At 41.3% G+C, this 12,315-nt stretch overlaps 1 protein-coding gene across 1 annotated transcript in view; it reads right to left on the bottom strand.

The window, feature by feature from the left end:
* Window positions 1-12,315, bottom strand: part of KPNA3 (karyopherin subunit alpha 3) — a 70,872-nt gene that overhangs the window by 18,279 nt on the left and 40,278 nt on the right. Inside the window, exons 3-6 of the mRNA XM_040991447.1 lie at window positions 1,848-1,937; window positions 1,640-1,669; window positions 1,499-1,551; window positions 1,268-1,363 (exon numbers count right to left, since the gene is read on the bottom strand). Of these exons, the coding sequence (XP_040847381.1) occupies window positions 1,268-1,363; window positions 1,499-1,551; window positions 1,640-1,669; window positions 1,848-1,937 (269 nt within the window). The remainder of the gene's footprint in view (window positions 1-1,267; window positions 1,364-1,498; window positions 1,552-1,639; window positions 1,670-1,847; window positions 1,938-12,315) is intronic.

The raw sequence follows: 12,315 nt of genomic DNA on the forward strand, positions 1-12,315 counted from the left end.
ATGTGTTTAAATAGGCGGGAAATACCTACCAAAAGGAACTTATTTATGTTAAAGTCAGAATAGACAGATAAAGAACATAAATTCCCTTAAGTATGCTACCCAAGAATGGAGGAGGTATAGTTAGAAGACAAAAAAGTCAAAGGTTCAGGAACAGGAAAAAAAGTATGTAAATACTAAAGAAAATAAGGCTGGTAGTATCCGAAGTTCAAAGGGATTCAAGAAACAAAGTTTCTATGGAGAAGAAGTGTAACAGACATGATGACACAAGGATCTAAAATATAATCTGTAATTGAAAAAAATGATGAGAAAATGGAATAGTAGGTAAGAAATACATGATGAATTCTGACACAAGGCAAAGGGACAAGAAAATATCAGGCAAAAGAGACAAAAAAGACAACAAGATCAAAGACGAGAGATAAAAATGTACACCATCTAGGACGGTCTGGCATGATATGGGAGGGGAAGATGGAAAATGGGTTCAGAAAGGTTAGGGCACACAATGGAAACAGCATCTATCTTAACAGACTAAAAACCCTGACTAGCAACATTTATATAGCACAACTGCTATACAGACAGTTGAAAATTTCTTGGACAACATCTAACAAAACATCCTAGTGTCATTCTAAATATCCTTAAATGCAAAAACAGCACCTGAGCATTCTGGAGATCAAACTTACATTCTCCCCAGTTAATTCAAACTGATGAGGTTTAAGAGATGATACCAATTACCTTCGATGAAATGAAAGATGAGGCCAGCGCTTCAAAAATACTGATATTAACTGATGCTTCTCCCTTCTCTTTAGCCTAAGTAAACCTTCCCCATACTTAACTTATCACAAAGCATGATATGGACATGTAATCACAGCTGCAGTTGTGCTAAAGGCTACACAAAAGATCAGTGATAGGCTGATATTCCTACAGTAAGAAAGAGCCACTTAGTTCTGGAGGCCATTTATGTTGACTCAGCCATGAGGCTAATCTATATATAGACTCATAAGTAAAGAGTGACTCAAACGCTATTTGAGATGTTATAAAACATTGCTGCTAAAAAACATAACAAATAAAGACTGTAAATATTTGATGCAATTATATTAGGCAATGAACAGAAGCTAAATACATATAAAATATATACAAATATAACAAAAACAAAAAAGAGACTTTAGGTCTGCTATGAAATTACAGCAAAATGCATGACAACTGAAAAACATATTACATAGCAATCATAAATTTTAAGTTAATAAAAAAAGGGACTGAAATTCATACTTACTTATCATCCCTTTCTAGACATTTGACTAAAATTGGTAAAATCCCAGATTTTATTAGGTCATCAATTGGCGGGTTTCTGTCACTGGATAATAGTTTTCTAGAAAAAGAATAAGAAAATAATTGCAATAATTTTCAAACTACAAAAATAACAATGTACTCTTTCTTCTTTCTAGACTCCCACAGCTAGGTCATCCAAGGCATGACATAATATTCTAGACATTGTCATATTTACCTTGCTGCCTGGACAGCACTCAACTGGACCACTGGATTATCACTCGTTGCATTCTGTAATACCAAATGTAAATTTCAGAAAATTAAAAAAAAATTTAGAAACATTTCAGAATGAGAATATTAAAGTGGTAATATACCATACCTGCAATATAGCTTCTAGTGTTACATTTTGCTTAAAAAGAAAAAAAGATAGTTCAGCAGATTTTATTAGTAAAATTACATTTACTATAGTATCTGTAAAGCTAGAGTTTATATACCTTATTTATCATGAAATTGGTCTTAAATTAAAAGCTAATATCTCCTGATTATAACAATTACTTTAAAGATATTGCAGAAACAAGATAACTTACTGATTTAAAATCAGCATCAACATCTGAATCTTCTAAACTTTCTTCTTGCGGAACATTTCTCTTTTTCAATAAATGTTCATCTCTTTTGTTCTGAAAGGCAAACAAGAGCTTCTTAAGAAACACAGATGGTTATAAATGAAAAGCCCTCTGAAAGTATTTGAATTTCAGTGTAAAAGTTATCAGAGGGTCTGGATTCCATTCTCAACACCGGTTCTGGACTCTGGCTCTGCTAGAACGTACACCATTAGAAGACAGCAGTGACGGCTCGAGGAATCAGACTTCTAGCACCCACAGAGGAGACTTGCACTGTGCCACTACCTCGGGCACCATTTCCACCTCACTTGGGTAGTGAATCAGCTGAAAGGAGCTCTCCGCCTTTCAGATCAAGTTTTAAAATAACATAATACTTTAAAAAAAAGATTTATTTGTTTTTATTGCAAAGTCAGGTATACAGAGAGGAGGAGAGAGAAAGATCTTCCGTCTGATGATTCACTCCCCAAGAGGTCACAATGGCTAGTGCTCAGCTAATCCAAAGCCAAGAGCCCAGAGCCTCTTCTGGGTCTCATGTGGGTGCAGAGTCCCAAGGCTTTGGCCCGTCCTTGACTGCTTTCCCAAGCCACCAGCAGGCTACTGGAAGTGAAGTGGGGCAGCCGGGATTAGAACCAGCACACATATGGGATCCCAGCGTTCAAGGCAAGGACTTTAACCACTACGCTATCCCACTAGACCCGATATAATACATTTTAAATAATTCCAACTTTGTTCCAACTTTAATAATTCCAACTGTGAAATAAATATTGAATCCCCATGTAAGATAACGTGAATCAAATGTCCTTAATCGAAGTAGATGATAAGGTCACCTCTGGCTTTATTAATTGGGTTTTCAACCAGCCTTTACATTACAAACACTTCATTAAGCATCAGTGTTTTGACCAACACTGTACCTCTTGATCTTCAGTGAAGACTTAACTTCAGGGATGTAGTATATACCTAAAAAATTTATTTCAACCAGTATACCAGTTGTAATGTAATTACTGCTAATGCTAGCCTGCAGCAATTTATCAAAAACCAGTTTAATGGGAAAAGCTCAACAAACAAATGGTAAGGCTTGTTTATGCTTATAGGGCGGTGAGAAGTGTGACTTTACTAACATTAAATACTGTCTGTCCACCACAATCCCAAGATTTAAACTCTTGTTATCTCTCTATTCAAATAGATCTACTAGCAAATCCATCTCAACATTTTATGTGACTTCAATTGTTTATAGTGATACCATGTGACATCACACAAAATGTATAAGTTAAGACATATTACTATTTTTTCATAAGTTTTAAAAAAATAAGTTAGATTACAAAAATCAATTTGGGACACAGCGTGATGGTTCAAGTGACTAATTCTCCAGCTGCAAGCGCTGGCATCTCATACAGGCACTGGTTCATGTCTCAGCTGCTCTACTTCCCATCTAGCTCCCTGCTGATTGGCCTGGGCAAATAGTAGAGGATGGTCCAAAGCCTTGAGAACCTGCATCCATGTGGGAAAACTACAAGAAGCTCCTGACTCCCCTGTCTATAATTCTGCCTTCACAATAAAGATAAATAAATCTTTTTAAAAAAATCAATTTGGATCTGCCACTGCTGCTTGTAATGTTGGTATACCAAATGGTGCCAATTCTGGCTGATTCATTTCCTATCTGGCTTCATGCTAATACCTGGGGAGCCAGTGGACGACAGCTCAAGTTTTTGGATCCCTGCCACGAATGTGGAAGAGCCAGTCAGTCTGAGCTTCCAGTCCCTGGCTTTTCCTGGACAGACCCAGCTCTTGTGCTTATCTGGGGAGTAAATCAGAAGATGTTAGGTTGATGATGCTATCATATCTGTCTCTCCTTCTCTGTTGCTCTTTCAAATAAGCAAATCTTAACACTGATCAAATAATTTCTAATACTCTTCTCATCTGAAAAGTTCCAAGAACACACTTCCAGCATTCAACAGAATATTCATTGATGTATTTACTGTAACAGATATTCAAGAAGCATTAATAAAGATGTTAAAATTCAGATCAAATAGAAAATTAAAACTAGAAACCTACCTACCCATTTTTCTATTCATATAGTCAGACAGATAGGAATCTTACAGGCTTATCTGCATCTCACTCTTTTTTTTTTTTTTGCTGTATATAAGCAAGCCAGTCAAAACAGGTGTGTACTAGGGTTCTTCAAAAGGTTTTTGGAAAAATGGAATTACAAAGGTTGAGATATAGGGATGTAGATGAGACAACTGCCTCGAATCTCCTTTATTCTGCTGGTATCTGGAGAAAGTTGAGAGAGAAGAGGAGAGGGCCACTCTGAGCAGCCCAACTCCATCAGTACCCAGGAATGGGGATGGTCATCCGATGTCATCCCAGGGTCCCTGATGTAGAGCATGTTCCAAGGATACTACTTAAGTGGTTTTAATAGTTCTGAAATGCTGTTGATTTTGTTTCTCCAAGGTTGAGGGAATCCTTCCAAAGTCCATTGGCTGACATAGTCCACCTTAGAGTCTCCACTCACCCAGAAACGTGTCTGGGAGAGTTGTCTAATTTGATCTGCCCTCTATGGAATTAAATGTCCTATGCAGACCTCAATGAACTGGCTATCATGTCCCCCAGGAGTATCTGGGTATCCCACCCACCACACAGGTCTCAGCAACCGTGCAGACCCAGTTCTGACACAGGCACTCCATGGTCAGACCACATATCCTGAGATTTTCACCATGGCTGGAGTTCTGAGTCCAGTGATCCAGTTTGGGGGGGTCCTCAAAAAAGCCTCACCAGAGGTGACCCCAACCTGACACCTGTGTGTGTTCGTCAGTGTGGGTTCCTGCACAGTCTATCACCCACAGCAGCCTACACACACACGCCGGCGGTTGCAGTTACCTGTTCAGTTCTGTCCATAGCCCCATCTTATAGGCAAACCAACGAATGTTGTCGTACTGCCTAATCTTTCCCCTAATCCTTGCCCTCACATACAATAACGGAAACTGCAGCCTGAGAGTCTCCAATTGCCCAGATATTTGATGTCAATGCTTTTGGCTGGATAGTTGTCCAATTTTTTCAGCCTTCTACTCTGCTCTGGTGCCAGATGTCCTCTGCAGGCCCCAATGGATTGCCGTGTATATTTGGGCATGCTGTCCACTGTTCCGTCTTAGCCACTGAGAAGGCCCAGTTCTGACAAATGCACTCCACAGTCAAACCAAAGATCCTGCAATTCTCCTCATGGTTGGAATTCTGAGTCCAACAGTTCAATTGGGGTGATTCCCAAAGAAACCTTGTTTGAGGTAACCTCAGACTCGACTCTTGTGTGTGTTTGCCAATATTAGGTCCAGTTAGTCTGTCACCCACAGCAACCTAAGCACACACTGGTAGTTGTAACTGCTAAGTCAGTTCTCTCTCCAGCCCCATCTCTTACGCAAACCAATGGATGCTGAGGCCAGCCCAACCCTGCCCACCATACTTGGTCCTCAAGTACACCAGTGGGAGATACAGCCTAGCTGGAGGGTCAAGTGTGTGGTGGGCAGAGTTAGGCTCTTATCTGGAACAGTCTGTCCTGTCTTGGCCTTTCTGTATGCTGCTGAATGTTATGGCCCAGCTTGGGTGTGCCTGTGGGTGCTACAGCCTGCACTAGCCTGATCTATTCCCAATCCCAGTACCCATGAGTGTTGGTGAGCTCCACAGACATGCCTAGCTCAGCCCTAGCACTTGAGCAAACCAGCTGGTATGGCTATCCCACATGGGTGAGTCCATGATCCCCCACAAAATCTGATCCCAGACCCAGTTCTCTCATGAGCCGGTTAGTGTTACGGCCTAGCCTAACATGGTCTATCCCCTGCCCCAATACTCACTGACGTGTAGGTACTGTGGTTGAGCCATGCCAGGCAAACCACCCCCCATCCATGGCTTTGTGTGTGACAGTAGGCAGTGGTTGATACCAACAATACCAGCTCAGGTCTCACACGTGGGCAGGTGCATTGATTTGGTCCCAAAAGGTCCTCTGGTTTTCTTCCTCCAAACCACCCAGTTTAGCTCCCTCATTTACCTCCAAGTGTAGTAGCCAGGATTGTGAAGTCCCCAGAAGTCATTCCTCACTTGTCACATTCTCCCTCAGCAGTCCTCCTTCCCACACATCTCCAGACCTACTACCTTGAGCAATCCGCAGCCTCCCATGCCTGGTACTCTGGCGGTGTGCAATGCCATCCTGGGGCCCTATCTGCCTATCCAGGGCCCATGCACACTTGTATGTGGGTCCCTAGATCCTGTCTGTTGGTGTGTTGGCATTTGCCTCCACTACATATTTTTTTTTTAAAAAAATCTGAATAGGTGACTATCCTGGACACTGATATAGTTAACACAAATTTGGCATTAGGCAGGGCTAGGATGCTGCCCTCAGAGTAACACTTGCCTAGGTACAAGACAACCTAGTCCCTTGCCTCCAACTGAGGTAAATCACACATTTTTCTTTTTCTTGACTAAAGATGCTGGCTAGAACTTCAAGCACAGCACTGAATTAGGATAGCATGTATGGAAAGCAGTAAGTTTCTTGCCATGAAGTATGATGTGTACTACAGGGTTTTAGCTGAGCTCTTACCCACGTTCCTCCTCTTCAACTTTAGAGTTTGTCAGGAACAGGTGCTGAATTTTCCCAAATGTTTTCTTTGCATCAATTCATATGCTCATATGATTCTTTTTCAGACTGTTAAAATAGAGACTCTGTTTTTCAAAGGATATTCTACTGAGAAGTCAAACAACTAACTAAAATAAGTGCCCAAACTTGACCATTTAAGAGAGGGCATTTTGGTAGCATTTTCTCTTTGTGTAAAAATCTTTACCTGCCTCACTTCTAGATCTAAAGAAAAAGTATGGCCAGACTGATAAACATCAAAGGACAACTATATTAAGTTCAGTGAGCCAATGATGACAATACCAGTAACCGGTTTCAAACCAATTATCAACTGGTTCCTCAACAAACACACAATGAAGATTATGGCACAAAAGTTAAGAATTCTGCCATTTGTCATCAAGAAACCTCAGGTAAGTTACTTAATTCCTGTAACTGCCTACAATGTGATATTAATCAGAAGTATCAATGTCTGTGAAAGTGCTGATGCAACAAAGTCTAACTTACTAGAAAAAGATGACAGCAAGCAAGTACAAGAAATTAAGAATCCATGGGTCCAGCGCAATGGCTCAATTGTCTAATCCTTCCCTTGTAAGTACTAGGATCCCAAATGGGCACTGGTTCATGTTCCAGCTGTTCCACTTCCCACCCAGTTTCCTTGCTATTGAGTCTGCTGAATTCTTTATTTATAATTAACCCCTTACTAGATATATGATTTACAAATACACACCCCCTCCACTCCATAGGTTGTTTCTTCACTCTGTTGATTTTTTTTTACCCTTTGCTATTTAGAAGCTTTTTGAGTTTTATGTAACTTGCTTGTTTGAAGGTTTGGCAGCCTATTTTTTGGGTTATATGCAGAAAACCAAGACTTAGTCAATGTTATAAAGTTTTTTTTAATTTTCTCTGCACTGTTTTACAGATTCAGTTTGTAAGTCTAACTCACTTTGAATTAACTTTTGTATACAGTATATAATAAAGAGTCTAATTTCATTCCTCCACATGTGATTAAATAAATTTCCAAATACATTACTGAAAAAGGTTGGCATTGTGGCACAATAAGTTAAGCTTCCACCTGCAGCACCAGAATCCCACATTCTGTGGTTTGAGCCCTGGCTGTTCACTTCTAGTCCACTTTCCTGCTGTAGCATCTGGGAAAGAAGCAGAATATGGCTCAGTACTTAGGTACCTGCCACCCACAGGAGATGCCTGGATGAAGATCCTGGTTCCCAGCTTTGGACCGGCCCAAGTCTGGCCAGCTAAGCCATTTAGGAACTGAACAACCAGATTGGTGATTTCTCCTTCCCCAGTAACTCTTCCTTTCAAACATATATATTTTTAAACAAAGAACATGAACAAGTGAATTATCCTTTCCCTGCTGTATGCTGTTGGTACCTTTGTCCAAAACCAATGAATTGGAAAATGAGTAAGTTTATTTCAGGATTCTGTTCTCTTCCTCTGATCTATGTGTCTGTTTTCATGTCAGTATCACAGAGTTGTTTTTCACTGCTGCTGAAATTCACTTATCTATTTGAAAGACAGAGTTTCAGAGACAGAAGGATAGATAGAAAAAGATCTTCTAGCCACTGGTTCATTCACTAAAGAGCCACATGATCCAGATCTTCCACACGGGCAGCAGGGACCCAAGCATTGCACTATCTTCTGATGCTTTCTTAGGCACAGCAGTAGGAAGCTGGATCAGATATGGAGCATGAACTGGTGCATGGTGTAGTAGGTTAAGCCTCCACCTGTGGTGCCAGCATCCCACATGAGCACCAAATTCATGTCCTAGCTGATTTACTTCCAATCCAGCTCCATAGTTACAGCCTGGTTAAATAGTAGAAGACCCAAGTCCTTGGGTTCCTGCAACACATGGGAAACCCAGAAGCTCCGGCTCCTGCTTCAGACTGGCTCAGCTCCAGGCCTGGCCTTTTGCGGTGTGAAGCAGTGGAGCAGCCAGGACTCAAAAGGCACTCCTGGAATGCTGACAATGCAAGTGGCAGCTTAACCTGATGCGCTAAAGCTGGTCCCAGTGGCATGCTATTTTAATTACACGAGTTTTGCAGCAGATTGTAAAATCAGTCATTGGGACACCTTTGGCTTTGTCCTTCTTGTTTGACTACTTTGGGTTATTTTGCGATTCTAAAAAACTTTTAAGACTTCTTCTATTTCTGTAGAAAATATCATTAGGAGTTTAAGAATAGCAATGAATCCGTAATTTTTTTTTTTTTTTTGGTATGTGAACATTATAACAATATTAACTCTTGGAGTCAACATTGTGGTGAAGCATGTTAAACAACAGCCTGTAATGCCAGTATCCCAAATGAACACTGATTCATGAACCATTGGCTCTACTTCCAACCCAGCTTCCTGCTATTACACCTGGAAAAGCAGTGGAATATGGTTCAATTACACAGGCCCCTGTCACCCAGTGTGGCTCCACGTTTCAGCTTGGCCCAACCCTGGCCAAGGTGCCATTTGGAATGTGAACTAACAGATGTCTTTCCCACCCTCTTTCTATAACTTGCCTTTCAAATAAATGAATACAAATTAAAAGTATCACTTCTAATCCATCAACTTGAGATACTGATCCACTTATTTGTATCTAAGAATTTCTTCACAAACGAACACTTAATTTTATATTTTTAGCACAAGGTTTTTAACCTGTCACAGATCACAGCTTTCTAAGTAGCACTTTCTTTTTTTCTAAAGATCTATTTATTTTTACTTAAAAGTCAGAATTTAAAAAACAGAGAGAAACGCAGAGAGGGAGGAGGGAGAGAGGAAGGGAAGGAAAGAGAGAGCGGGCTTTTCAATTCACTAATTCACTTCCCAAATGGCTGCAAAGTCCGGGGCTGTGCCAGACTTAAACCAGAAGCCAGGGGCTTCTTCCAGGTCTCCAATGTGGTACTCAGGCCAACAGGTTCAGGATATCTGCTGCTGCTTTCCCAGGTGTATGGAGCTGGATCAGAAGTGGAGCAATCGGGACTCAAATCAGCACCCACGTGAGATGCTGGTCTGCTTCACCACAACACCAGGTACTCGATTTAATTCCTGAAATCTAGCGCTTAATGGATACCAAGTACACATCCAAAATTTAACCATTTTTAGATGGATACAAGAAAGACTCTGCAGATGACTCAAGGTGTTGTGGTATGTAGGTGGTAAATATAGTTATTACCTTCAATTTGAAAATTTATAATCTAATGGTAAGCAACTTTCCAAAGTGTGAAGTAAATAGCCTAACAGTAGATAGTGTACATTAGTACAATTTCTCAAAGGAGAAACAGAATTCTAAGGGCTAGTTCTATTTTTTCAATTTCAGTAAATAACACTGTAATTTTCTCATCAATAGATCAATAGCAATATTGAAATAAAAAACAAATTGTGCCCATAAGTGGAGTTCTGGGCCCGGCACAGTAGCCTAGTGGCTAAAGTCCTTGCCTTGCACACACCAGGATCCCCCATGGGCATCAATTTGTGTCCTATGGACACCGGTTCTAATCTCAGCGGCCCTGCTTCCCGTCCAGCTCCCTGCTTGTGACCTGGAAAAGCAGTCGAGGATGGTCCAAAGCCTTGGGACCCTGCACCCACATGGGAGACCTGAAGAAGCTCCTGGCTCCTGGTTTTGGACTGGCTCATCTTTGGCCATGGTAGTCAGTTGGGGAGTGAATCAGTGGACAGAAGATCTTCCTCTGACTCTCCTCCTCTCTGTATGTTTGACTTTCCAATGAAAATTAATGAATCTTCAAAAAAAAAAAAGTGGAGGACTCCTCTCCTGTAGAGCCATTCAAATCTTTGTAGAATTACATCAAAATCAAGTAAGCTGTAAAGTAAAAAGCTTAAGCTTTGTTTCAGGAAAGGTTTACTTTTCATTGCTTACTCAGGAAATTCTAAAACATCAAGCAGGTATTGGTTCAAACTTAGTTAATTTCATTTTGCTTCCCACTACAAGGATTTTCGGCAATCTCATCATAGTAACTAGAAGAGGAATAATGCTTCCAAAGAAAGCAAGCAAGTCTTTCAGGTTATCATGATAGGCATTTTAAAAGATGTCATGCACAGACCTGGCGCAGTAACCATCTTGCACATGCCAGGATCCCGTATGGGCACTGGTTCTAATCCCAGATGCTCTACTTCCCATCCAGCTCCCTGCCTGTGCACTGGGAGAGCAGTGGAGGAAAGTCCAAAGCCTTGGGACCCTGCACCCGCTTGGAAGACTTGGAAGAGACTCCTGGCTCCTGGTTTCAGAACAGCTCAGCTCTGGCTGTTGCGGACACTTAGGCAGTGAGCCAGTAGATAGATCCTTCTCTATTTATCTCCTTCTCTCTGCAAATCTGTCTTTCCAATCAAAATAAATCAATCTTTATTAAAAAAAAAATGTCCTGCAGCAAGCTAAGCCACTGCTTGGAGAACGGGTTCAAGTCCCAGCTGTTCTTCTTCTAGTACAGCTATCTGCTAATGTGTCTAGTAAAGCAGCAGCAGATAGCTCAAGTTCTTGGGCCACTGTACCTACATGGTCCAAGTCTGAGACACTGTAGCCATCTGGGAGTGAAAACCTGATTTTAGGATTCCTTTCTCTTCTTTCTCTGTCACTCTGCCTTTCAAACAAATAAGTCATTTAAAAGGTGCTCTTTGCGATCACTTTGTATCTCCCTTGCCAGGTGAGCAAACAAAAAGTACTCTAAAAAGCAGGAATTTTTCATTTAATAAAAGCAGCACAATTACAGGAAGAACAAATCAAACATGGATTTATAAGCATTACTAAAAGGACGTTAAAGTTTAAAACAACTAGAGGTCTTTAATAATACCAGAATTAAAAGTAATATCTTAAAATTGTATTGAAAGCATAGAAAGGAAAAGTAAAAACTTACATCTGGAGCCAGATGGCACAATGCCCAAAAAAGATAACAATAGAACTATCTACCATACCAATTTACCCCTACTGCTTCATTAAGGGAAAGTATCCTTACTTGACGAATCAAACTCAAGTCTGCCATATGGTTAGAAGGAACTCAATTACTTGAGGCATCAACACTGGAGTTGGTCCAGTGACATAACAAGCTAATCTTTTGCTGGTGGCACTCACATCTTTTTTTTAAGATTTATTTTTTATTATTTTTTTATTGGAAAGGCGGATATACAGAGAGGAGAGAAAGAGAGGAAGATCTTCCATCCGATGATTCACTCCCCAAGTGAGCACAACGGCCGATGCTATGCTGGTCCGAAGCCAGGAGCCTCTTCCGGGTCTCCCATGCGGGTGCAGGGTCCCAAAGCTTTGGGCCGTCCTCTGCTGCTTTCCCGGGCCACAGGCAGGGAGCTGGAAGGGAAGCGGGGCTGCTGGGATAGAACCGGTGCCCATATGGGATCCCGGGCGTGCAAGGCAAGGACCTTAACCACTGTGCCACCGCGCCGGGCCCGGCACTCACATCTTATATTGGTTAGTGTCCCAGCTGCTCCACTTATCATCCAGCTCCCTATAAATGGCCCAATGAAGCAATGGAGGATGACCCAAAGCATTGAGCCTCTGCATTCAGGTGGGAGATCCCAAAGAAGCTCAGATAAGCTTCAGGTAAGGTGGGCTTCAGATAAGCTCAGCTCTGGCTGTTGTGGCCATTTGTGGAGTGAACTAGCACACTTGGAAGATCTCCCTTTGTCTCTCCTTCTCTCTGTAAATTCACCTTAAAAAATAAAAATTGGTATCACCACTGCCTCCTGGGGTTTGCATTAGCAGGCAGCTAGAGGCAGGAGCCTTAGCCAGCACCAAATGCAGATAACTGATATGGGACAGAGGTATCTTAACTGGCATCTCAAACGCTA

The sequence above is a fragment of the Ochotona curzoniae genome, unplaced genomic scaffold, assembly GCF_017591425.1.
Source record: "Ochotona curzoniae isolate NIBS_2020 unplaced genomic scaffold, NIBS_Ocur_1.0 contig_64, whole genome shotgun sequence".
Classification (NCBI taxonomy): domain Eukaryota; kingdom Metazoa; phylum Chordata; class Mammalia; order Lagomorpha; family Ochotonidae; genus Ochotona; species Ochotona curzoniae.